Here is a 24,470-nt window from a genome sequence, read left to right on the forward strand (position 1 = left end):
AGATAAAAATCCAAGACTGATTATACTCAAGTCATATGAAGGTAATTCTGTGAATTCTAATTGTCTCTGTGCCATCACCATTCATTAAAAAGTCCTTCCTTTCTGCATACAGAGAACCAAATTAGACACCAAACACTGTCTGCTCGCTCAGCGGATCCTGCATGATGACTGATATCACCTGGAATGAAAACAAACACCTGTCAGGCTCATTTTCTAACTTTAATTCCCAAATGGTTGCTCTTTTCAGGCATGTCTGATGGGAATCTTAAGACACTACACTCTGCTCATCAGTAAATTTCCAAATTAAGTGAGAAAAGCCGTGAGCTTAGAAAGAGGTGAACAGATGATTTATTTCCTGAGCTGTGTATATGTATGTGATGTTAATAATTTGCCTTTTTGAGTGTTATTTGTATTGAGCCTTAATTAGCTGGATTGGGCTGCTGATCTCTGTGCATTTTGTCACTTAAAGTCAGTGCATGAATAGGCTGATGTGATGAGGAGCTAAATGCAAGCAGAGTTACAATTCAGTTTCACCCATGAGAACCAGAAAGCCAGGGGTGTCGAGGTGGCACTGTGTGCATAGGTGAGGATACTGTGGTTTTGAGATGGAGGTGGGCATGATTAGGAGGAGATGAGAGGAGATGGCAGACTGTCGTAATTATCCGTGTGAGACGGGAAATGTGATAGACTACTTGAAGGCCTGCTTGACGGATTAAAATCATGAAAACTGAGCATGGTTCTAAATGACCTAATCACTATGTCCCTACAAACGGCACATTTACTGCAATTGTCTTTCTGCTATCCTGACAAGCTCACATTTATTAACATTGTAAATGTGACCTTATGCTGGTCTAAGAATAGTGAGTTTTTCTGAGGGAAAAAGACAATGAAATTCTTTGAGGATCAAGTACTGAAAAGCGTGCTGTTTACCAATCCACAGAAACTACAAAGACACCCAAAGTCACGGCAACAAAACGAGTCAAAACCTATAAAAACAGAATATCACAAACCACTTCAGAAGACTTATCTGCTTGTTGACCACTGACCCATCTGTGATCAATATATTTCAAAGGATAGCTTTTTCTCAGGTAAATCAATATGTACTTCATGCTTCTGGGCAGTTGTGCTATGAGGGGCTGTATGAACAGTTTCTATGACGTTTCAACCTGTTTTAGTGCAACCCTGAATCACATGTGGAATCTTTAATAACTGCTGTATACCCAAAACTTTCATTTACACCCTTCAACTTCCCAGGCCTTCTGATACGCCATAGTTTAATGGTGCTTCCTTCATTTAGGTTCTTCAAGGAAAAAAAAAAAAAAAAAAAAAAGAGTGAAGAATGTTGATTTTGACATACTCATCAGGAGATTATTTAGTTTAATGTACTCTATATAAAGGCCTGCTGATGCCTTTTTTGTGAGATGCTTGATTTTTTTCGGAATCATGTCTGTGGTGAGATAAATAGTGCTAACAGTATTTTGAGCTGTCAGCAGACTCCGAGCTGAATACTTCGTTCATGAATCTAAAAAGAGGCACTGGGAATTACTTGGTTACATGAAGCATCCTTAAGTACTGCCTCTATTGCGTGAAATGCACTGACTGATACCTTATACCTTCAGTCAAAGAGGCGGTTGAGAAAAACACGGATTCTGGAGATGGTGATGTGATGCAAGTCTTCCACCAACCGAGCAGTGCATCATCTCTCTAAATAATGCTCAATTATAGAAATAACTCAACTCTGCTGGCATTTTCCTCAAAAAGCGCTGTAAATGACAGGCCTATTCAGAGACTGCATTATACTGCACCGTTGATGATTTCAGCTGGGGTTTTGTTAAAATCATGCACGCGCCCATGGAGTGAAAATAGAAAACATGAATGCAGCTGAGCAGCGACAGCAAATACAAAGCTAAGAGTGTATTCAGATAATGTGGAGGACGCAAGTAACACAAACTGTATAAATAATAAGAAGAAAATGAAGCTGTGATAAGAATCTTTTCATGGTATGCCCCTTGATTGTGGGTGTTTTTTCCTTTCTGGGATGGCTATAAATTCTTCAACAAGAACTGAAAATTATAAATACAAGCAGATCATGATAAGAACAGCATGCAACTCATGTTTAGCATATCAGAGCGGTCTTTATCAAATTAATTGCCTCTCTAGCTATCAATACTTCAGTTCATTTGCTCTCTCATAGGGAGAAAGAAGGAACAACAGTTTATTTCACAATACAATCTGTTGAAAATGTTTATTATGATTATGATTATCAGTAATAATCATAATCATAACCATCATCATCATCATCATCTCAAGTTTAAGATTATTACTAATGAAATTTTGATAAATTAATGAAAATTAAAAATAATGTACCCATGAATATCTGTTAAAAACCTCACATTCAACCTTAGCATCTACAGTTTGCAGCTTGTGGGCCTCTCTGTAAATTCTAAACTGCTAAATCCCGCTTAAAGCTCCTGCAAATCATGAAACCTGCACAATAGGTTCATTTGGGGATCAGGGTGCATGATGGATAAAGTCCAAGAGAAAAAAATGTTGCATATTCCTAAAATTTAGTCTTTTACTTAGTGATCTTAATGATTGGCTGTTTCTATGGATTTGACACCAACCGTGCAATTTCAGTTTCAACATCCTCACTGACTTTAACAGGACAATCTGGGATTTGCATGGGAGGATAATTCCTTTTCCACATGTTATCTATGAGGACCTCCATTACCTTCAGTAAGAGGGATGGCAACTTCAGTGAATATGTGAATGATGCCCCATGCACTCTCAAGCCTTCTGTTATTCATTATCAAGGCCTGATAAGTAAACAAGCAAAATTAGAAGCTGCTTTAAATGTAAGATGTGATCCAGCACAAAATAATGAAAAAAATCCCAATATTAGTTCATGTGATTTGCATTGCCTGAATAATGGTCACAAAGTTCAAGGGGAAAAAAAAATCCTATCACAATCTAATCATATTTAAGAGACTGCAGTGTGAGCCAGTTTCTTAATTAATCACTTAACCTTTCACATCCTTGGCTGTTTTTCTTTGGTTCATTTACAAGCCTTTGTTATCGTTGGAACATTGTTTAATCAGGCATGTGAGAAAAGGAAAAACCATCAATACATAAAAAACGATGTTGGTTGACAAAATGGTTGGCATTTAAAGCCTTAATACTGTTAAAACAGGGTTAGGGTTAGGCAGCAACGTGGTTAGCGCTGTTGCCCCACAACAAGAAGGTTGCGCGTTCGGTTCTTGAGTGTGCCCCCCACCCCATGACCCGGAAACAGATAAGTGGTAAATGAATGAATGAATACTTTAAAAACATGCACTGATTGCCATGTGCCTGTTTGAAGATGGTGTAGTTTGACAAAGTTTTGGGACCTTGTGCATGAAACATGAGGTACTGTTTATGTTTAGCATTTTTAGGTAATGTAATTCCAACTCAGACTAACCGTTAATGCTGTCTAAATCTTGATAATAATTTCCAAACAACTCCACTCTCAAAAGACCTGAGACACATCCATGTGTAACTAAAATCCACTAAATAAAGTTGAACAGAAGAGCTCCTATTCAGGATACTCAGTTTTACTTTGCATTGACCTGCAGACTTGAGGACAACATGTCTGATTCACTGGTCTGCCCCCCATCTCAGTTGGCAGATGACTGATACTGGCAAACTGAGCCTTGTCCCACAACAATTTGGTCATCACATTACAATGCTGCTGCATTCATATACCAACAATGTCTCTCCCCATTAGTACCATCTCCTCAACACACACATCAGAGAGACAGCCTTATGGATATAACGCAGTTCAATGGAGATGAGACCCGAAGAGAGCAGCATGATTTGGTAATACACACAAACTCATTTTTCAGTTACACAGATGCTGGGCTCCATCACAAATGCTAAATCAGAAACCAGAACAGAAAGCAGGGAGAGGGAGAGTGATGGGAGAAGACACTTCAGTATATAAAGTTCTGAATCACTGGCTGAGGAGCAATTCTATACGTCAAGCTGGTGATTTGAATTAATTGTTTTTTCTGTATCAATTAACCACATTTGTCTATCAACTGAGTAAACGTGAACAATCATATGAAGATGTTGATATTCTCGAACAAGCTAAACATAAAAACACACTAAAATCAACAACATGGTACAAAAAGAGACAAAAAAATATGCCTATCTGATCTTTATCTGTTGCTTTGAAAATTCAAACCAACAGCAATACAACGGACCACACAACTGCATCAATAGAAAATCTGAACATGACTGTGTTGATAAAAGGTTGGACTCACCCAGGGTCAGGGTTTTTATTACCATGTATACACTCATACTAGTATTTGTGCTAAGACAGGTTCATACTAACCTGTGTTAGTCTCACACATCACACCGCATTAAAAGCAAGGGTTAACTAAAATTGTTGCAACGATGGAAAGAACCTGGGCTCTGTTCAAATTCCACCTAAGATGTTGGCTCTTAGACAACAGCTAAAATGTCAACTATGACCCTTTCAACGGAATCCATTCTCATAACTGTAATTTACCTGAAATTCTTCCATCATCAGTGATACTTCATCCTTGATAACTCCACTGAGGCACTGTGTGAGTACATGACTCAGTGCAGCACAAACTCAGCCTCAGTATTGAGGAAACCCATCGGTGCTTTGTATATTGGCCTTCCATATCTGCCATAAAGGTATGTCTTGTCATGTTGCTGGAAAAAAATGTGGAGCTTACCAAGCAGCAGGTGCTATCCCCCCCTTGTACCGCCATGAGCCCACACCCTCCATCTGCTATGACAAATCTGCTTAATAAATGGCATCCAGCTCTCGGGGCAGTTCTGAATCAGCACAAATCACACCAACGTTTGTCAAGCAATTGCCTTGAGTTTCCTCTGACTAATGAGCCGGTCAGGTGGATGCTGGTTTGTGTGGACTGGCAGTAAAGGAAGCTATGCAGCATCCAATAACACACTGAGCACAGATTTAGAAGCTTCTCAGCTCTCAATTGAGCAGAGGCACAATCAATTAGCAGCTTTGGCAACTATCAGCTTTCAGCTTTCAGCCATGTAAGTCTGAGCCTGCTGACATGCCATCAAGGCTCTGCAGATAATACTGATTACAGAATAGCACCTAGCAACCCATCAGCAAAATTTTTTACAATTTTGCAGATTGTGGAACTTAGCTCAACTGCTTCCGTTTTAAACAGCATTCAAAATGTTTGACCTTTTTGAAATAAATGCTCATTGCTTAAATTATCAAAATGTGAGTTGTACATAGTACATCATCTGAAAGGTGAAGAAGAATGTGGGCAGCATCATGATTTGTGGCTGCGTTGCTGCCTCTGAGTCAGGGCAGCTTTGCTATCAGATGGGAAGTTTTCCAAGATTATCACCATATCGTAGAGGATAATGTCAGCGTCCGTTCACCTGCTGAAGCTCAGTAGAAGCTGGATGATGCAGCAAAAGCAATGACCCTAAATATCAGTTTTGTAACTGAATGAGTTCAGACTAAGAATGCCAGACCTTAACCCGGGAGAGATGCTGTGTACTGACCTCGGAGAGCCAATCACACACATCTCATCCAATTTAGCTAAACTCAAATGGTTCAATGAGGAATAATGGTCCAAAATTCCTCCTGAACATTGTGCACGTCAGCAGCTGCTGTGGCTGCTGTGGCTGCTTTGATTGTGCTTTTAAAATTGTTACTACCAAAAAAAAAAAAAAAAAAAAAAAAACCTCTGTAAATGTTCCTTTACTTTCACCTTAACACATCCATACATTTGACAATACCTCAGCACACAGATTCTTGAAAAATACAACTTGCAAAACAACAATACATCCATCATTTCAGCATGCTCATTCGTAACAATACCATTCACATGACACAAGTCTAGTCTGTACACCATGTCACATTAACCTAGTGTGCAGTGCAGGACAGTGAGGAACATTACACTGTATCCTAGTCTACCGAGTTCGAGTTTCATTTGTCTCCTTGTCAACACTTGGGGTGGATTTGTAGATATTTCTACTAGGAGTCAGTGATGTATAACAACATCCCCACAGATACAGGTTGACTGTCCAGTGGATAAAAAGATTGTTAATTATTCTGTCAGCTTTTTGTTTTTAAGAAATGCTACCTTGCTGCTGCTTTTGTGTCTGCACTAAGAGCTTGGAGGCCATGTTGACTATTTTCTGCATCTTCGTCTTCCTCCTCTCTGTGTTCAGATTCCTGTGTCACAGACATGAAGACGGTGCCAAGAAGGTAGTTCAACCAGTTATTAAGTCCAAAGGTACACTTACCATTGTTCTTGTACATGTTAATAACTTTTGGCTTCTGGCCAAATGTGCTTGTGGATAGAAGTGGATTAGTTATTTGTCTTCATACAATTTCTTTGTTAATTCATTTTAATTCAAGATTTTCAAATGTGCAAATTATAATATGTCATTCTATTAGACCAGTTGTTTTTCTTTTGAAGTATTTCATTTCCTTTGTGCTCTTACTAATTATGCAGATTTGTAATGAGGTTAAACTGGGCTACTCCCACCACTGGCAGAGCTGAAAAGATTAAATTGATAAATTATTTATAGTTTGAGTTATCTGAAAAAAAAATATTCACTGGTTATTGACTTTCAGATGTCAAAGTTTGTAGCTTTTCTCTATTTCACAAAAATGTTAAGTTGATATTCTTTGGGTTTTGAATTGTTGATTGAACAATATTCGATAGGGCCACCTTTTGGTCTAGGGGGACTGCGTGGGGAATTTTTCAAGTCTATAAGCAATTACAGAGCAAAGAAAAAGGAAAAAAAATGACTATTATTAGCAATCAGTGGGTAAAGAAGATGCTTCTAAAATAAACAGACATTTGACAGACAGACAAACAAATTTGTTACTGTGAGATTATGACAGTCTACAATACCTGCCAAGGACTAAATGTCAGTAACATCCATCTATGGGGGATAAATCCATTAGGACTACATGCCCTGGCATGTCACAGTATTTGTTTTAAGAATATGTAAATAAAATGTCACTGAAAACAGGTAGGGTCGCACATATTGATTATTCTGGCCTGAAAAAGAATCACTGACTCAGAGACAACGCTGCAACTTTACCAGTTACGCGCAAACTAGTTAATTAAATTGTTAATTTTGTGTGCGTGTCTGTGGAGCATGTTTGGATGAAATAGTTTTGAGAGGCAAGCCTTTACCACCCAGACAGCTGCCCTGCAATAAAAGTGGTGCAGTGGTTTACCCCCTCCCTTGTGGATTCACATCCACACACAGACACACTAAACGCTTGCACACTCACAGACAGGACGGGCCACTGGTTTGGGTGATAAGGACAAAAGTAATCACAGATATATAACCATTTTGACATGTCATTTTTAGGGCAGTTGCTAATTATTTTTTCTTTATCTATTAATCTGATGGTTGCTTTTTCAATTAAGCAATTAACACGTGGTTTGTAAAATGTTTGAAAATAGTTTCAACCACAATATCCTGGAGTGAAGAATGCCATTTCCAAATTGCCTCTTCTGTTTGAGTAAAAGTCTCAAAGGGTTTTACTTTTAATAATGTAAAACAGAGAATGCTTTTCTGTTCTACATAATTAAAAGTAATACCAAGCACTGTTTGGCACCGTGTCAGTTTTTACTGATAGTGTAAACAACTGAATATTCTCACAAGTCAAAATGTTCACTTGAGTATTCAGATTCTCATGCTATTTCATAACACAGAATTTGAAACGCGAAAAGCTTCTGATGGTACGATAGATTTTTGTAAAATTTAATTTGTTGTCATTTGCAGACTGTGAGAACAAGTAAGTAGAACTATTCATCCATCCATCCATCCATCTACATTTTGGAATTTCTGCACATTGTATATCACAGTGACATGTTGTATTGCTCTATGTTTTATGGGCAGAAATAGCAACTGGAAAAATTAATTTGAGGGTATTTTTCTTCAATTCAATGGCAGTGCAGCAGAGCAATGATCCATAACTTGTAGATAAGGGAACCAAAGAGAAGGTCGGAGACTTCAGGACAAACGTGAATATTGAAGATTAACAATCATGAATGGGGGCTGTTGTGGTTGTTAACACCGTTAAATTATAGCAGAGCACTTTAACCCCAACGTCAAAATTTAATTTCAAATGCAATGTGCAGTGGCATGGTTCCAAATTTTGAATAGTCCCTGCTAGTGCTGGGCGATAAAACGATAATGATAATTATCGTGAAATAACTTTTCCTCGATAGAAATATAAGACATGGTCGATAGAACTCATTCCATCTATGTTTTGACAGACAACACGAATAGCCAATCATCATGAGAAAAGCGTTGTGCCGAGCCAATTACGCAGCTGGAGCTGAGTTACAGCCACGTCAGGCTAGGTTGACACACACATAGAGAGAGTAGATGATGCAGCCGGCTTAAATGTAAGCACATGTGCTTATGTTTTGGCCACCAGTACGTTAGGAGTGGGAGCGAAGTATGTGAAAATGGAAGAAAATGTTAACATGAGCGACAGTGTCCCCAAAGATTACACCCCAATGGACACAGCCCAAGGCTCAAAAGACGAGGACGTTAATGAGAAGAAAGGTCTGAGGAATTCGATAGTGTGGGGGCATTTTGGTAATTTGAAAACCGACAAGAAGCAGAGTAGCTCAGAATTGAGACTTTTCTATTTTTTACTACCCACTTTATTTTTCTGTAATTGACCAAAGAATTTAGTTGTTGATTTGTTTTTGTTCTCCTGTAACACTTCAAGCTTTTGACTTGTCAGAATTAATATTTTAGTTTATTATATAATCATTTTATTTATTTGAAATACAGTTCTACAAGGTCTGTAGCACATTTCATATGTTTAACTTCTGACAGAAATAGTTATTTGATTTATATTGTGATATATCGACTTTTGATATGGCCTGATATGAAATATCGCAATAAGATTTTGTTCCATATCGCCCAGCCCTAGTCCCTGCACAAGTGGATACAGAGCATAGTGTAAAAACACACAAGCACTACCCTTATTTGCAGAGACAACAGGAAGGCAAACAGAAAAATGTCCGTATCAGTGTTACACAGTTCTGATGGCAGATTGAATGAATGGTTGCAGGTTTTAGCTCCTTTCACTTTGCTGAACACTATATGTTAGTGTTTAAAGATGATTTTTGTTGTAGATTTGTTGAGGTATTTCTCTTCTGGTTCCAGGTTGCTGTTGTCTTGCATTTATTTATGAACAGTATGAAAACAGTATGATGGCTTACATTAGGTCAAGAAATGAATAATTGATTTTCATAAATGTACTAATATGATTAATTGAAATCAAGGCACTAATTTGGTCCCAATAAACTATTATGAGTGTGCGCAGTATCCTGGTTAAGATCAGATTTTTAGAGCAGCCACACTGTGTACTGAACATGAAAACAGCTGATCCGGATCAAACCTATTTCAAAACAGATTTTAAGCTGTATAGAAAAACCAGGATACCGTGGTATGTTAATACATTATCAAGCTTTCTTTATGGCAGGAAATCAAGGCAGGCCTGCAGACCCACAGTCTGATGAACCTGATCAAAAAACAGAAAAGGGCTCAAAATCAGGACACCAATGAAAAATAACTCGTTTGCATGAAATTCCGCTCAACAAGCAAACTTGAACATAAACCTGGGAGAAAGCTAAGATAAGCTCTTGAAATAAGTCACCTTGTCATTACTAAATCAATAAATCAATAAATCTTTCACTGTCCTCTTAAATAGTCATAAAAAAGCTGGAAGAATAAACAACTAAAAATAAAATGTAAACATATTGTCACTTGACCTGGAGGGATCCCAAAGGCCACTTCTGTTTTCCTCACAAAACACAGAAACTAGTTCCACCCAATAGTTGTGATCAAGTCATGAAAGTTTTAAACTTTCTATTCCTTTTAGAAACGCGACTCTTTGGCCGCAGTTCATACTCATTACAGCAACAATGGCCCGGTAATGACAGCAGGGGCAGTTAGCTTTAAGGAAAAGAGGAACAGGGGTGAAAATAATACAAAGACAGAAGTTGTCTCTCCCGGTGTCTGGACGTTAGTGACGGCGGAGGGAGACCCTTCTGCTCGGGCGACCGTTAACCCGAAAAGCCGCCGTGTGAGAGCGGTTATCCAAACAACTCCCCCGGCTTTACCTGCGCCACGGTGCGGCAGTCCAGTCCCGTGAGTCCGCCCCCCCCCCTCCACCCTCCACAACCACCACCAACAGCCCGGCACGGCTGGCTGCTTCAATCCGACCACCAAGTTCAGTGGAGGGCTGTCAACTTTACCTCCTGCTCGGCCGGAGAGAGGCGGCGAAGAGCGGCGGGTTGTTGTTGTTGTTGGTGGGTTTTTTTTTTTTCCTTCTTCTTCTTCTTTCTTTTTTCAAACCTCCCTCCTTCCGTTAGCGAGCACAAAAAATACCTCCTCACAACGGCTACAGTTTTTAAACAAGCACACGGGGGAACAAACACAGAGCTCCTTGGACTCACCAGCATCACCGACACGAACATTTTCGCCTCTCTCATCCGACTCCCGTGGCGATTCGAAGAAGCCATGATGCCGTTGCCACGTCTGGCTAAGCATGCGCAGATCGGTCTCCCCCCTCCCCCTCCTCCTCCTCCTCCTTTCCACCGGATCCTTCGGCCGCCCGCGCAAAGCTTCTTGGGAAATGTGGTTCAGAAGGAAAAGAGATTAGGTTAAAAAGAAGGAAAAACCCGAGGGGGCGGCGTTGCACCTGCACTTCGCCACCAGCCAGGGACCGACCGGCGTACGCGATTTTGTTTTTAATCACCATAAAGCAGGTCATATTGCAAGTCAGTTAATTAACAAATTGGCTTCTGATTGAATGGCTGTTAATCGGCCCTTTATCAATTGGAAGCGCGTTCCTTGCGATGTTTGGTTTGGAAATGCTCTTAAGAGCGTCTAATCAGTGCTGGGGAATGAAGAGAAAGTGCAGAGAAAGGGACAACGAATTCAAAATAAAAACAACAACAAAAATCAAATACATGAAAAGATTTCACAGCTGGCTTACATAAATTCTCCCCCTAGAGAAAAGCTCATATTTGTTAAGGGTGGGAGGAACAGAGCAGAATACTTACAGTGGCCTGTCATGAAAATTGATTTCTCTTGGACTTCCTGGAGCACTTGCTAAAATGAAACCTTTTTTTTTTTTTTTTTTTAAGTTCAGTTTGCCTAGGTGTAGTTGCAGACTTCACTATTCTACTACAGTAAAATAAATACATAAATAAAAATAAAACCATATAAATAAGAGGTTTACAATTGAGCTTGGTTGGAACAGATAGTTTTCCCTTGAATAGTTTATGAATAGAGAAAGGTGGTGTGTAGGCGAAGTAAATAAAACAAATTGGTTATTGTATGAATGGAGTTTGGCTCATATCATTATCTTCAGCCAACACCTGTCTGTGAAGACAGAATAGAATACATACAAAAGAATAGAATGATTGCTTTCGACAAAACAGCTGAGCAGCAAAAACCCAAAACACTTATATTCCCATTGGAGTTTTATTGCCAGGTTACCCCCCAGCAAACACACACACACACACACACACACACACACACACAGCAGGTTCAGTGGAGTCCCAGACAACACAACAACATGAAGGCCAGGCCTTTCCCACAAGCCCTCCTGGCTCTCTCTGGTCCTCGCTGTGATTCACTCAGACTGGAGCTGCCTTCTCTCTGGACGGCCGCTCTGTTGCGACATTCCTCCACCTCTCCGGGGGTGTCCGTGCACTTCCTCCCTTTATTGCGTAAAATCGGCCCCATCTTTTGCCCCCCCCCCCCCCCCCCCCCACTCCTCCTCACTCCTCTCCTCCCACCGCCTCCCCCCACCTCACCAAAGCCGGTGGTATCGTCCGACGACCAAGTAGAGAGAGAGCGCAGTTGTCGGCTGCAGGTCGTTCGGAGAGGGACGCGCACAGCGGCGGAGGACACCGCGCTAGATCACCGTCTTTATTTGGCTTCCAGCGGCCGGTGGTGCCAGTCTGATTCTCTCCTCGTCTTTGCCTGGCATTGTCACCAACTTGGGGAATACAAACATCTTCGAAGGTAAAAGGAAAAATCACTTTTTTCTTTGTTTCTTTTTTGGCAAAATACCTGAAACGACTGAAACAAAAGCACTTTTTATGTGTGTTGTGCGCCAGTTTGCAGCTTCTAGATTTGCCATTAAAGGCGAAATGGATGTAGTTTGAGTTTGATTGTGGCCCTGGATTTTTTTTTTATGTGGAGACAAAGCACCACAATACCCTGCTTTGGCTTGAGTAGCGTGGTTAGATAGAATAAAATAAATAAAAAAACCTATCGGTGATGGGTTCGCCACTCGGAAAGCTTTATTCAGCCATGCTGAGGTCCGTTTTTCTCTGGACTGGTTTTCTATCAATGCGGCGTTTTGTGGCGTTTTCTTATCAAATTCGGACCGTCGGACACTTTTCTGTCCCTTTGGCCACTTTGGCTGTCTCAGGTGAGGTGGTTTATCCGCAGCATGTGTTATTCACAGCAGTTAACAGCTCCTTTATGCCTCGCCAGTTTTACTTTCCACTCACGTTTCATCCCAGGATCAGAGCAGCATTTGTGGGCTGCCGGAGCCGCCTGTGCCAGCCACATTAGCACCGTGTCAAACTTACTTTGTGCTGCACGCTGCCCTGTTGTCTCCACAATGCTAATATGTGCACTTTTTAACCAATCCTTATGGAAAACTTAAGTGATATGATCTTCCCGAGAAATGTGGATCTAAACGTTTCAATCGTGCGTCAAATTTCATTTTTTTTTTAAATTCCCGTGTGGACTTATTTATAAACCTGGCAACCTACTTGAGGGCACCTGCAGGTGGCACAGCATTTTATTGCCCACCTTGTTGTCCCTCCCTCAACTCCTGTGAACTTTGATGACCTACTTAAGACCGCCCACATCGACCTCTGCTTAATTTCTCCCGGTTGGCTTTTACGCACGCAGTCTGTCGCCTTTGCGCACAACATTGTGTGCACCAAACAGGAATATCGTATTTTTCCAAATCTCAGCAGTGTGAAAACACACACGCACACACACAAAGATCAGCTCTGAAAGTCATTATTCCTGAGCTTGTGACTTGGACGAATTGCTGCTCCATTTCTACCTCCAGAGACGCTCTGGATCTGTTTTATGTTACATTTTAAAGGGGGGGGGGGGGGGGGGTGAGCGTCCGACAGAAAGCCTCCCAGGCCGGGAGATGTCGAACAAACACGCACGGTATTCTAAAATAGCACATTTCCCCTCTTGCTTACATTTAAGTGGATTATTCTAAAATGCATCGTCCGGGGCTGGAGGTGCGCTGGAGCAACAGAGGGCAGTGTTGAGCGGCACTTTGCAGCCGTGAGTGATAATGAGCCTCTGCTGCAAGTGCCGGACTCTGCCTGTGCTCTCCACAAGTGAGCACAGACACTGCGCTGGAGCAAAGGTGCAGCACTTATCTGAGCTCGGACAAATTAAAACATAAAGGAGCACTCCCCTATAATGGACTATTGCTTCTCCTCCTCCTCCTTCTTCTTCTTCTTCTTCTTCTTCTTCTACTTTTTTTTTTGTTTTGTTTTTTGAGTCAGGTTATTAAATGTCTAGCACTTTCCAACACGCTTTTATCTGGTAATTCCTCTGAGATATTTTGTCCATGGTTTGAAGAATTTGCAGCTTGAAATAACACAGTTATTTGACTAAAAGAATCGCTTTATTCACTTGAAAGCTATTTTGCCGTCACCACCATTCACCATCAACCACTGGGGCTTTTAGGCCCCTTTTAAATGATGTGCTGTTTTCATCTGTCACAATATATTCAGCCCCAGTTGTTTGCTGTCTTCGACAGCATCACTGAAGGACACTGCTTTATTCATTATCGTAAAGATGGCTCTGGCATACATACCTGTGCGTGGCTGGTTTGAGTTTTTGTAAACGTATCAGAAGACATAACTGGTTTATGTTGCAATTCAGCTCTCCATGAAGTCATTTGTTAATGATTATCGGTGATGTAATTCAATAACTGCTTTTATCATCAGGCTGATACAGTGCTATTCCCCCAATCTCCTTCTCAGTAAACAGCATCTAATCCTTTACAACTCCAGTCGCCTCATCTGGAATTCAAACTAGTAGTTGGCATTACTTGTTTTTACTTTGTTCATCAATGGCCACGTGAGAAAGTCTCACATCTCCCCCATCTTTTGATGGATATTCATATATTCCTACAGGTTTTGTCGGGCGCACATGCTTGTCTTATGGATCATTAACACTTTTGTTATTTGAAGAGCTGTTTTAGTATCTTGGGTCAGCCCTTTCAAATGGAAAACAGGTTTTCATCTTTGATGAACTTATGAGGGCTCTTGACAGGTCCTGGTGAGGGGAACCAGACCAAAACAAAACACAAACTGGATGGAAGACCGCCTCCTTCCCAGCTCCTCTCAGGCCACCTTTGTACTCACTTTCCTCTTCTTACTGTGTTTCGCTCTTTCCTTGCTGCCTTTGTAGTGACAGTGTGTGAAAGTGTTTTGTTTCTTATTAAATGTAGGGTTCATATATTCGTGGCAACATGAATAATTCAGTTCCATTAACTAATATGATAGGTGTGGAGTAGATGAGCCGACAGCCTCTTCATCAAATTTTTAATGATGCATATTTAAGCTGCCATGTGGATTACACCTGTTGTCAGACATCCCTGGGAAGGGGGTCAACGGATATAAAAGTTTAATGTCTGGAGAACTTGATCTGTCCTCTATTCTGTCCGGTATTAGCTCTCTAAGAAAAAAATAAACAACAGGAAGACGGCCTGACCTCCACGAGTATGTGTCTGTCTGAAGAGATAAGAGATACGGATAACGCGATTCGGTCTGGTGTGAGCTCACGCTCCTCATGCACATATCCCCAGCTCTGTGAAACTGGAAAAATAAGTTTGAAGGAAAACAAATGTCTGCATGGTTTTGATAGATTGTGTGTTCATGTCAAGGTGCAGCTTTTCAGCCACAAAAACCAAATGGAAAATGACAACTATTACCATCTGTGATCCTGATTACCACCTTTCTGCAGTCAGACGGTTGTTCAGCTGTTTTTTTTTTTTTTTTTTTTTTTGAGCACGTCCAACAAGCACATCTGTCGACGCTAATATGAACCAGACCTCATTTTATTTATGCAGTTGAACACCTCAAGCTCTTTTTTTTTTTTTTTTTTTTTTTTGGGGGACTGAATCCTAGCTTGAGAGCAGGAGCAACAAATGTTTTTTTTTTTTTTTTTTTTAAACACTTAAAACCCCAGAATGGATGCTTTAAGAACTGCTGCGAGGCGTTGAGCGGCTGGTAGAGACGCACTCAACTGACCATTGATCTTGATTTTACTTCTCTTTATAAATACAGGCCTTGACATGTGAAAGTGAGGCAGAGGTTTTTAAAGTGGCCTTCCAGAACAGGATTCACAGGGTAATGAGGTCAGAGGACACTGAGGAAAAACATATCTGCCTGCATGCAGAAAGAGCAGAAAACATGCCATGCTTTTGTTGAGATGTTTAGACAAAAGAGGACACGGAGAGCCGCTTACTTTAAGGTGGCTCTGTACATTTTGCTGCTGCCATATTGGAGCATTTCTTGTTCTGTGTTATGTAAATATGATGCCAGATTTGAAATCACAGCTTCAGCCGAAGTGACTTGTGGCGGCAGTCCTTGCCTTAGTATTCATTCTGGTCTTTATACTCAGAATACAAAGCTCTGCCGCCTTGTCAAGTGAATGTGATTATGTTATCCAACAGCACTGACATAAATGTTGCCATTTCCCATTCACAAGCTCTCTGAAGCCTGATTGAGGTCCTGTGCCCGAGTACACCTCATTTTATTTGAAATGAAATCATTCCACAGCTATTTGATGACTTGTGCAGACACATGCACATTTTGGCTTAGGCTTGATTTTATTTCATTTTTTTATTATTATTATTATTTTTTTTATTATTTTTGGCTGATGTGAAAATTTTGTGGCCAATGTTACTGTCAGCAACAAACTGTAGCCTGACAAATACAGTTTGCTGCACTCCAGCAGCACCCTGATGAGAATCTGCTGTCAGCAGAGGGAGGCCAGCAGTCTGCGTGGGGCAGTCTGAGTCAGTGGGTGGAAATGAATTATTCCACAATGTCTGTCTGGGTCCCCTCAGCCTCCCAGGATCTTATTGTGTCTGAATGGTGTGTGCACTTGGTGTGGCTGTTGTTTGTAACCTCATTTCTCTCTGCTTTGACACACAACCTATCTGTCTGTGAAATCTGACACCACTGCAATGTCCCTGCTTTCTGTCTGCAACCTCGCTAATCATTGTATGATACGACTCAACAGTCTCAATTTGTCTCAGGAAATCTGTCACCATTGTTTGCTCTCCTTCTCTCTGTGTTGTAATTACCTTTGCAAATAAAGGGAGCAGAGATGATAAGGGAAAGCAAAAAATAAGACGGTGAATGTAATATTTCAACCTAATGAGGGTTTTTTTTTTGTTGTTGTTGTTGATGTTGTTTTTATTTTTTTTTATTGTGAAGGTTTGTTATCTGCCAATTTTTCTCCTGCTTATTTTGGATTTGGGTCACGGTATCAACAGGTTAAGCATTCATTGCAGGGCTAGCTCTCTCCAGCAATGTTTCCTAGCTCCTCCTGAGGGACTCAGGGGCTCCGTGGCCTGATGATATCAATAGTCTCTCCACTGTGCTCCAGGCCTACTCCAGGGCCTCTTATCAGTTGAACGTGCCTGGAAAGCCTTCAGCGGAAGGTACCTGGAATGGCTCCTGATCGGATGCTCCAACCACCTCACTTTGCTGCTTTCATTACAGAGGAGCAATGACTCTAATCCAAGCTGCCGGCAGATGCCAGGCTTCTTTGCCCTTTCAATACAGGTGAGCTCAGACACCTTATTGAAGGAAATAATTGTAGTCTGTTGGATTACCAGTCTCACTCGATGGGTCGCTACCCAAAACCCTTGAGCACTTTCCCTAAAGTGCTTGCCAGTGAGCCTTAAAATTGGAGGTGCTGACTTTCGTCCCGGGTGTCTTGTGTAACTGCAAACCTCCCAGTTCAAGCTGAAATGAAAAGGACGACATCGTCTGCATAAAGCAGAGATGTGAACCCTGAGCCAATCTACTCTTTCAGGAGACCCCTGGACCCCCACTTCAATTTGGTGGCCTTCCTCTCCGCTGGTGTCCACCAGCAGGTTCTCAGGTTGCCGACTTGACAGGCACCTGCAACCTTTTGATGGTAACTGCGAACAGCTGCCTCCACAATGGAGGTGTTGAACGCCACCCACTCGGATTTCATGTTCCCGACCTCCTCTGGGATCCATTGACGTTCTATCAGAATTTCATTGTAGTAGCTGGGTTTTCCCAGGACACCCCCACCCCCCCATTTGGTTTTAGATCTGCCCTAAAATGGTAATTTGATTCATATCATTGTCTGATCAGTCTGGAATATATCATGCAGCATGTTGAAGCTTTTATTGAGTTACATTTTATTTGGCTGTGGCTCTTGATGTGATGTGATGTCTGCCTCTTAAAAGAAAGTTGTTTTTTTTTCTTGCCACTGTCACCAAGCGTCTGCCCTTGGTGGGAATCGTTGCGGGTGTCTGCAAATGATTTCTCCAGTTGTGCCTTGAGATCACCTCTGTTCTGCACTGGCGCTGTATGAAAATATTAGTTATCATTCCCAGCTGCTCCAGTGTGAGGATGTGGTGTCTTCTCTGTTTCATATTAATGTGAGTTGAATAATGTTGAGTGAGGACTGTTACTTGGTTAAACAAAATAGTTCAACAGAAGAGTTCGTCTTGGGCCCTGAGAGCTTGTGATGCACAGCTTTCATTTTTTTCTGACATATTAAGGACTGATCAACTAAATGATTAATTCTCCTTGTATAATGTAGTGTACATTCATTATTTCTCAAACTCCACCCAATACTAATTCCGTTGTGTTTCACATTTGCTGGAGGCGTTTTCCTTACAGTGACAAACTGTTCAGTGGTTTCCTTCTTTTCACTCATTCTTTTTTTATCCCACTCAGTATTGGAAGAGGTGTGTGCGTTTGTTGGGTGCAAGCATGTGCTCATAAGGGCATGTGCGCATGCGTGCATGTCTGAGCAATTTGATTTTTCTCTTTGTATGCATGCAAAGCGGACGTGAAGGCATGTGCCTTTTCTCTCCTGTCCCTCTTCTGTTCAGCCCCAGCAAGGTCTGAGCAGGGCAAGAATAAAAGGGGAGCAAAAGGAGGAGAAAGTGCTCCCACAGTTGATTTGGCCATTGTGGGGGGAGGAACACTATTCCCATTGATGCTGTGGACGCATGGCTGAAACCCCCAGAAGCTTTAGGAAGGGAGCTTATTCAAGGCTTGTTGTGACCCGGAGGACTGGGCTGGAAGATGGGTGTTGAGCCCATTGTGGGGATGGTGGGAACATTGTCCCTGCTCCACTGCTTTAATACCACTCCGAACCACTGGCTCTCAGATTTCCAGTTTTTGATTTCCAACGAACTAGAGAGGTCTCAAATGTTACAGGTCTCATAAATTCCCTCAGAGCGATCTGAGAAATATTGTTCTGAAGGTTCCCTTCAGAGAATGTATTGTGATTTTATTTTTTTTTATTCTATTATTGAAACCATAAAATAAAAAAGTTGAAGCCTGTGGACGTTTTATCAGAATAATATTAATACACTTTTATGTGACTCTTCTGGTTGGTAATAAGGTGGATTAGTTTGAATATGTGCTTTTAAGGTTAAGAGCTGCAGCAGAGTAAGAGAAACTATCTATATAGAAATGAATCACATTGCCTTTTCAAGCATCTTACTTTAATGTCATAATCACATCGCTGGAATCATATGATGTAAATTTCGACCTTCAACTTACAACATGCCGTAAAAGCTTCAGTTGAACAGTTTTCGTAGCCTCATCAAACCTACTTTTTGCTTTACCACCTTACACTACATCTCAAGGATCTCTGGCTTTCATACATTTTACTTTGAAAAGCCCCATTGTGCAGTCCTTTAAAGAAACCATCCAAATGAAATGAGGCAAATTTTCTACTTTGGAGATCTAAAAGTTCTGTATCTCTCCGAATGGAATCACAGGGAGAGGGTTTAACTTCTTTTTTTTTTTTTTTTTTTTTCCCCAGCCCGTGCTTGGTGAGGTAACAGATTTGCAGTAAGCTCTCCAAACAACAGTTTTATTGGACACAACTTCAAATATTTACCTCATTATGTATTTACAAACTGAGAGGTAAAAGACCGGCTTCATCGTATGTTTTACCACTGTAGCGGTTGTGTTGGGGTTATTGTAGGGTGGAGGGAGGCTGCCTGTGATTCAGTGTGGCATCTGAACAATACCAGCTGGTTTGAAGGCTATTAGCCGAGGCAGATCAGAGTTCAGAGTGATGTGTTTACTTTAACTTTTATTAGCATTGGTTTCTTTCCAGTATTAGACTTTGATTAACTGCCTCTGAGCGGTAAACTTGGCTCATTAGAGAACACAGCACATGCATCTCTGTTGGTCAGCAATCTGGTTTGTAAATGTGCTTCTTTGTGACGATGTATGTGTGTGTGCCTGCTTTGTATACGCACATATATACATACACACACGTTTGCAGTAATGACCAGGAGGAAATCAGCAGGCAGCCGGTCTCAGCTCTCACCGTTACCCCGCATCCCTGTTGGACATGTAATTGGACAACCACAAGTCAGGCTGTGATTTACAGTATGGGCCTGATGACTTTGCAGCAATAAATATGAGAGAAGTCATCTCTTTGTCAGATGTTGGCTGACAAAGAGATGTAATCCAAAGGCTAAATTGACTCAGAGTTGGGAGGGCGTTGGGCACTTGTTCCAGTCAATGTGGTTTTTATTTTCATTGCCTCCCCCAGAGCGGGTTTGTCCCCAGTACCAGTTGTTCCTCGGTTCTTGCCTGATCTTCACACATTTCCTCTAAATGTTGACTAAAGTTTTCCCATAAGACTGGGCCATATGACCTAAAATCTTTTGTTGGGATCAATTCTCACGTTTATCTTGGTAATAAAGAATGTAACAAAAATTTTGGGTGGTGACTTCCACCTCTGTCCCCTCAGCTGCCAGTTAATGATTTTATGAACAGCTACAGATTAAAAACCCCTCCTATCACTGCAGCTGCGCTCAGTTTAATAAAGTTTGATTCAAAGAATTGATCTCTTGGAAATCACCTCAAGACTGACAATGCGGATAATTGCATGAGGGTAGTTTGTTTTTAAGTGTAAAGAAACTTCGCCAAAATAAACCACTTTTTGTGAGATCGCAAATTCCAAGCTGTATTTTCGTTCTCCGTATCTCATTTTCCTCCTGACACAAGACCATGACCAGCCGGCAGTGAACAGCAGAGGATGCATCGCAAAGAGCCCACTATTTCAAACACAAGTAAAACACATTTTCATTTTCCTGTCTGTGTGACAAAATCATCCTTCACTGTCACAATCCAGACCCTCCAAATGTTTGATGCAGCATGAGTCTGACCTGAAGACACAACATCCGCGTTTAACATGATTACAGATCTCCCCGAGCTACTGCAATTATAACTGAACAAAAACCTTTTGTTTCCTGAAGTTCACAGTTTTTTTTTTCAATATATTCTATGAACAAACAGTGAAACTTGCTGTCACACTGACTTGATAATGTCAAAAATAATCAGCAGCGACTATATTACCCACAATCTGTTTGTTGTGGTGGAAATTTCTCTGGAAAAAAGGAAACAATAATGGAAAGTCTTTACTATATTTTGTCTTCTGTAACACCGCTCAGATAACAGAATATCACAGCATTTCGCTGGGAATTAGACAACACTTGTTCACTGTTTTTGTTTGATGGTGTCTTCTGTTTTTCTCAGTAGCTGTGTGAGCAGGTTGAGCTGTACGCCAGCTCGACCTGCCAGACTTCAGCAGAAATTATTCCGCTGCATCTTTTGACCTTTTTTGTTTGGCCCTCGCCAGAAGAGTCTGTTGGACTTCAGCCAACAAGAGATGGAGTTTTTCTCCAAGATGTGGCTGCTTTGTGACTTAAGCTATAGGTTGATTCCTGCAGGGGGATGCTGCTACAAGAGGAGCCTTATTCAAGAGCTCATTCTTGAATAAGACATGCGACATGCGGCCAACAAGCCGCATGTCTCTGATATGAGAGCAGACCCTTCAGAAGATGACCCAGGTCCTCACTTGATGTGTAAACACAGTGTTGTTTAGTTTTTTCTTCGAGCTCCGCCATCTCTTACAGCACCGCTGAGCCTGGTTCATGGTTGGCTTTGGTTACTATGACGATAGAAGTGGCTCTCAGCGAGGGAAGGAGGGTCCGTTTCAGGCTGAAGCAGACAGAGAAAGAGAGGAGTGTGACAGTGATTAATGCCCTGACACAAACGGAGACAGTGTACTCTTGTGGCCCCGTCGTCGCCATCAGTATTGAGAGGCACGCCGGCTCCTTCAACTCAAACTGCTCCGCGGTTTAATCACAATCATGTGAATTATTTATTATACAAAAATCCATTACTTTTCCAACTTGGCGGATGAAAGCTGGAATAAATTGAAATGTTGAATTAAGCCAAGAAGGAAATGAGATTCACCTGTGTCTCCCCTGAAATCTGCCCTTACTATCTGGCTGATTTATGGCAAAACATTTGTCTCAGCGTCCACGTCGGCTTGCTCGCCTTATTTTAAACATCAAACGAGTCGAGGTGGCCCCTCCCCGGGTGGCATGAGGGGGGCGGGGGGGCTACCAGTCAGCTGTTGAGAGTCCCATGGCGAGGAAAAACAAGGAGTGAGGTGATGGAAGACCGGAGGCCAAACGTCTGCACAATGGCGATAAGCAACCAACCATGCTTTTTTCATTCTGCTGCCCCCCCCCCCCTTAACAAAAAACACCCTGTGTCTGGATATTTGAGCAGTCTGGACAATGGAAAGCATAATGGATGTGCCTTATACTGCACTATATACAGCTAGTTTCTGCACATTGGACAGCCGCGCACACATCTTTACATCAGATATCCCTTTTGCACGAGGAAAGAAACAACCTCAAAGCTTTTCCACGGTACCTGCTCCGCTTTCATGTCCCCCACCTGGATCTCAAGGTCCATTAGAGCTCCTTTTGAGGATCCTTGTCCCCCCGCCTGGGTTTTTGCACTTCATTGCACCTTCCCTCCCTCTGCCCCTTTACTCCACGCTGCCCCATAATGCCGAAGCTGAAAGGAGCCTGTTTTGGGGTTGCTATGGTGCGTAGTGTGTGTATGCGAGCACCGTGTGCTGCAGATAAAGCTTGTCAGCGGAGGGAGAAATAGCTTCTTCTTTTTCCTCCTTCCTCTCCAGTGACCTTTACACCTGGTGCCCCCCCGCCCACCACCTTCAGACGGCAACCCCTCTGGCTCTCACCTTGTATCAATAGCAGTGTAAAAAAGCTCAGAGCACGCAGAGTGTGTGACGCTGGTGTAAGAATTGGGGATGGTATGATGAATGAGCTTCTGGCATACACACATTCCTTTGTGCATTCATTCACTTACAGCAGGTAACATTAGCTTGTCATTTGCGCACACCTCGCTCAGCTTATATACCTTCTTATATATTTTCCAACATCTCTGCCACAAGAAGCTCCAACAAGAAGGAAGTGGAGCTCTTTCTAGCGACGCGTAAAAGTGATGGATGTTTTATGGTGGAGTAAATGTCTGCCCCCCGCTCACGCCAGATTACTCCAGCTCGTCTTGGCCAGCAGCCCCATTCATTACTCAGCAGCAGGGAGGCCTGTTGTATATGCAGCAATGCAACGTAAGGTTTCAGAGGTTGTCTCCTGGAGCTGTCAACCATCATGCAGCGAGTGGAAAAGATTCGCATGCCAGCAACTACACAAATGTTATGGGAATTTCCTTATGGGAAAACATATGAAATTGTATTGAAGCCTGTCAAACGTCGTGTCCAGGTATGTTGTATTTAGGCTTTTATTGAAGAGTTGTGTTAGAAAATAGACCTACCGGACAGCATTTTGCTGCTGTCTGAGTATGTCTCAGTATAAAATGTTGATCAGTGAAACTTCCTTATCCCATAAAGAGTGTACACATCAGCTGAAGGACAAGGTTTTCATGTGTTGGGGTCACAATGTTTCATTTTTATTTTTTTTTTTCCCTCAGGGATAAAAAACCAAAATCACTCATTCTCATGCGTCCTTTCAGTCTCCCTGTTCCCGTATCCAGAGATCTGACTTTGATTCTTCAATAAATTCTTGTGGCCTTTGTTTACCTAATTTATCCGAACTAACAGTGGTGTTTATGAACACCTGGCTGGTTAAATGCACGATGAGGGCAGACAGATGACTACTTGCGTCATGTCCCAACAGCACTAGCAATTACTGTGGGGGTCAGACAGGTGTGTGTGTGTGTGTGTGTGTGTGTGTGTGTGTGTGTGTGTGTGTGTGTGTGTGTGTGTGTGTGTGTGTGTGTGTGTGTGTGTGTGTGTGTGTGTGTGTGTGTGTGTGTGTGTGTGTGTGTGTGTGTGTGTGTGTGTGTGTGTGTGTGTGTGTGTGTGTGTGTGTGTAAAGTAGACACATGCTGCTCTCTCATTTTCTGCAGTCCTCTTGGATTTGGCTTCTCATTGTGGCTCTGGTGAATTATGACGCCCTCAGGGAGCAGTGACAAGACAACAGGGGGGAGAAACTCCTCACTCAGCCTCTCAGGTGTCTCGTCGGCATGCAGACGATGGCGTCTATCTTCTGCTCACTTTCACTGAATAAGTTGTTTCCAATATACACAGAAGATACTGACTTTTAACCCGCGGCTCCTCTGCAGCAGGCTGAGGTTTCGTTTGTGGAGCATTCAGCTGGCATCTGATGCTCTCTTGGGTTATAAACTTGTTTTTGCAAAATAAAATGTCAAAGGTTAGCCAGAGCTCTCCTCATTGCTTCGTCCTGCATTTTTTTTTTTTTTTTTTGCACCACCCCAACCAGAAAGTTACATTTCTGAATTTGTGAATTGTTATTTGGATATATTTATTCATTTTTAATTCTCTTAATGCTCTTCAGTGTGGACACAAAGTTGTTGTGATTAATAGATATTACTTATAATAATATTATTAGAATATATTAAGACATATTGCATGGCCAGGAGAATGTGGCTCCTCAAAGTACAAGTCATCACAATGAATTTATGTGCAGTCGTAATAACCTCCATCCTTTTTGTTTCTGGGGTTTCACCTGACTTTGGAATCTGGCCCCAGGGATTTACTCCCATTAGGCCACAAAAGCATTACTGAGATGTCTCACTTGTGGGGTCTGGCTCACACTCCAAGTTTCAGTTCATCCCAGAGGTGTTGGAAGAGGCTGTGGTCAAAGGTCTGTGCCGGCCAAGTGGAGTTCCCCCACACCTCACTGAGAAAAACCATTTCTGTGTGTGGCGGCCTTGTCATGTTGAAATGGTAACGAGCCGGTTCAA

General features: G+C 41.8%; 2 protein-coding genes across 5 annotated transcripts in view; one reads left to right on the top strand and one right to left on the bottom strand.

Moving 5' to 3' along the window:
* The window catches only part of pdia5 (protein disulfide isomerase family A, member 5), a 47,965-nt gene extending 37,364 nt beyond the window's left edge, over nucleotides 1-10,601 (bottom strand). The window contains exon 1 of the mRNA XM_029530250.1: nucleotides 10,509-10,601. Coding sequence (XP_029386110.1) covers nucleotides 10,509-10,574 — 66 coding nt within the window. The 5' untranslated portion in view covers nucleotides 10,575-10,601. The remainder of the gene's footprint in view (nucleotides 1-10,508) is intronic.
* A 1,315-nt stretch (nucleotides 10,602-11,916) lies between these two features.
* sema5ba (sema domain, seven thrombospondin repeats (type 1 and type 1-like), transmembrane domain (TM) and short cytoplasmic domain, (semaphorin) 5Ba) overlaps nucleotides 11,917-24,470 on the top strand; it is a 144,117-nt gene continuing 131,563 nt past the window's right edge. For all 4 annotated transcript variants that reach the window (XM_029530088.1, XM_029530090.1, XM_029530089.1 and 1 more), the window contains exon 1: nucleotides 11,917-12,087. The gene's annotated coding sequence lies outside the window, so the exon portion shown is untranslated. The remainder of the gene's footprint in view (nucleotides 12,088-24,470) is intronic.

The sequence above is a fragment of the Echeneis naucrates genome, chromosome 21 (assembly GCF_900963305.1).
Source record: "Echeneis naucrates chromosome 21, fEcheNa1.1, whole genome shotgun sequence".
Lineage (NCBI taxonomy): Eukaryota > Metazoa > Chordata > Actinopteri > Carangiformes > Echeneidae > Echeneis > Echeneis naucrates.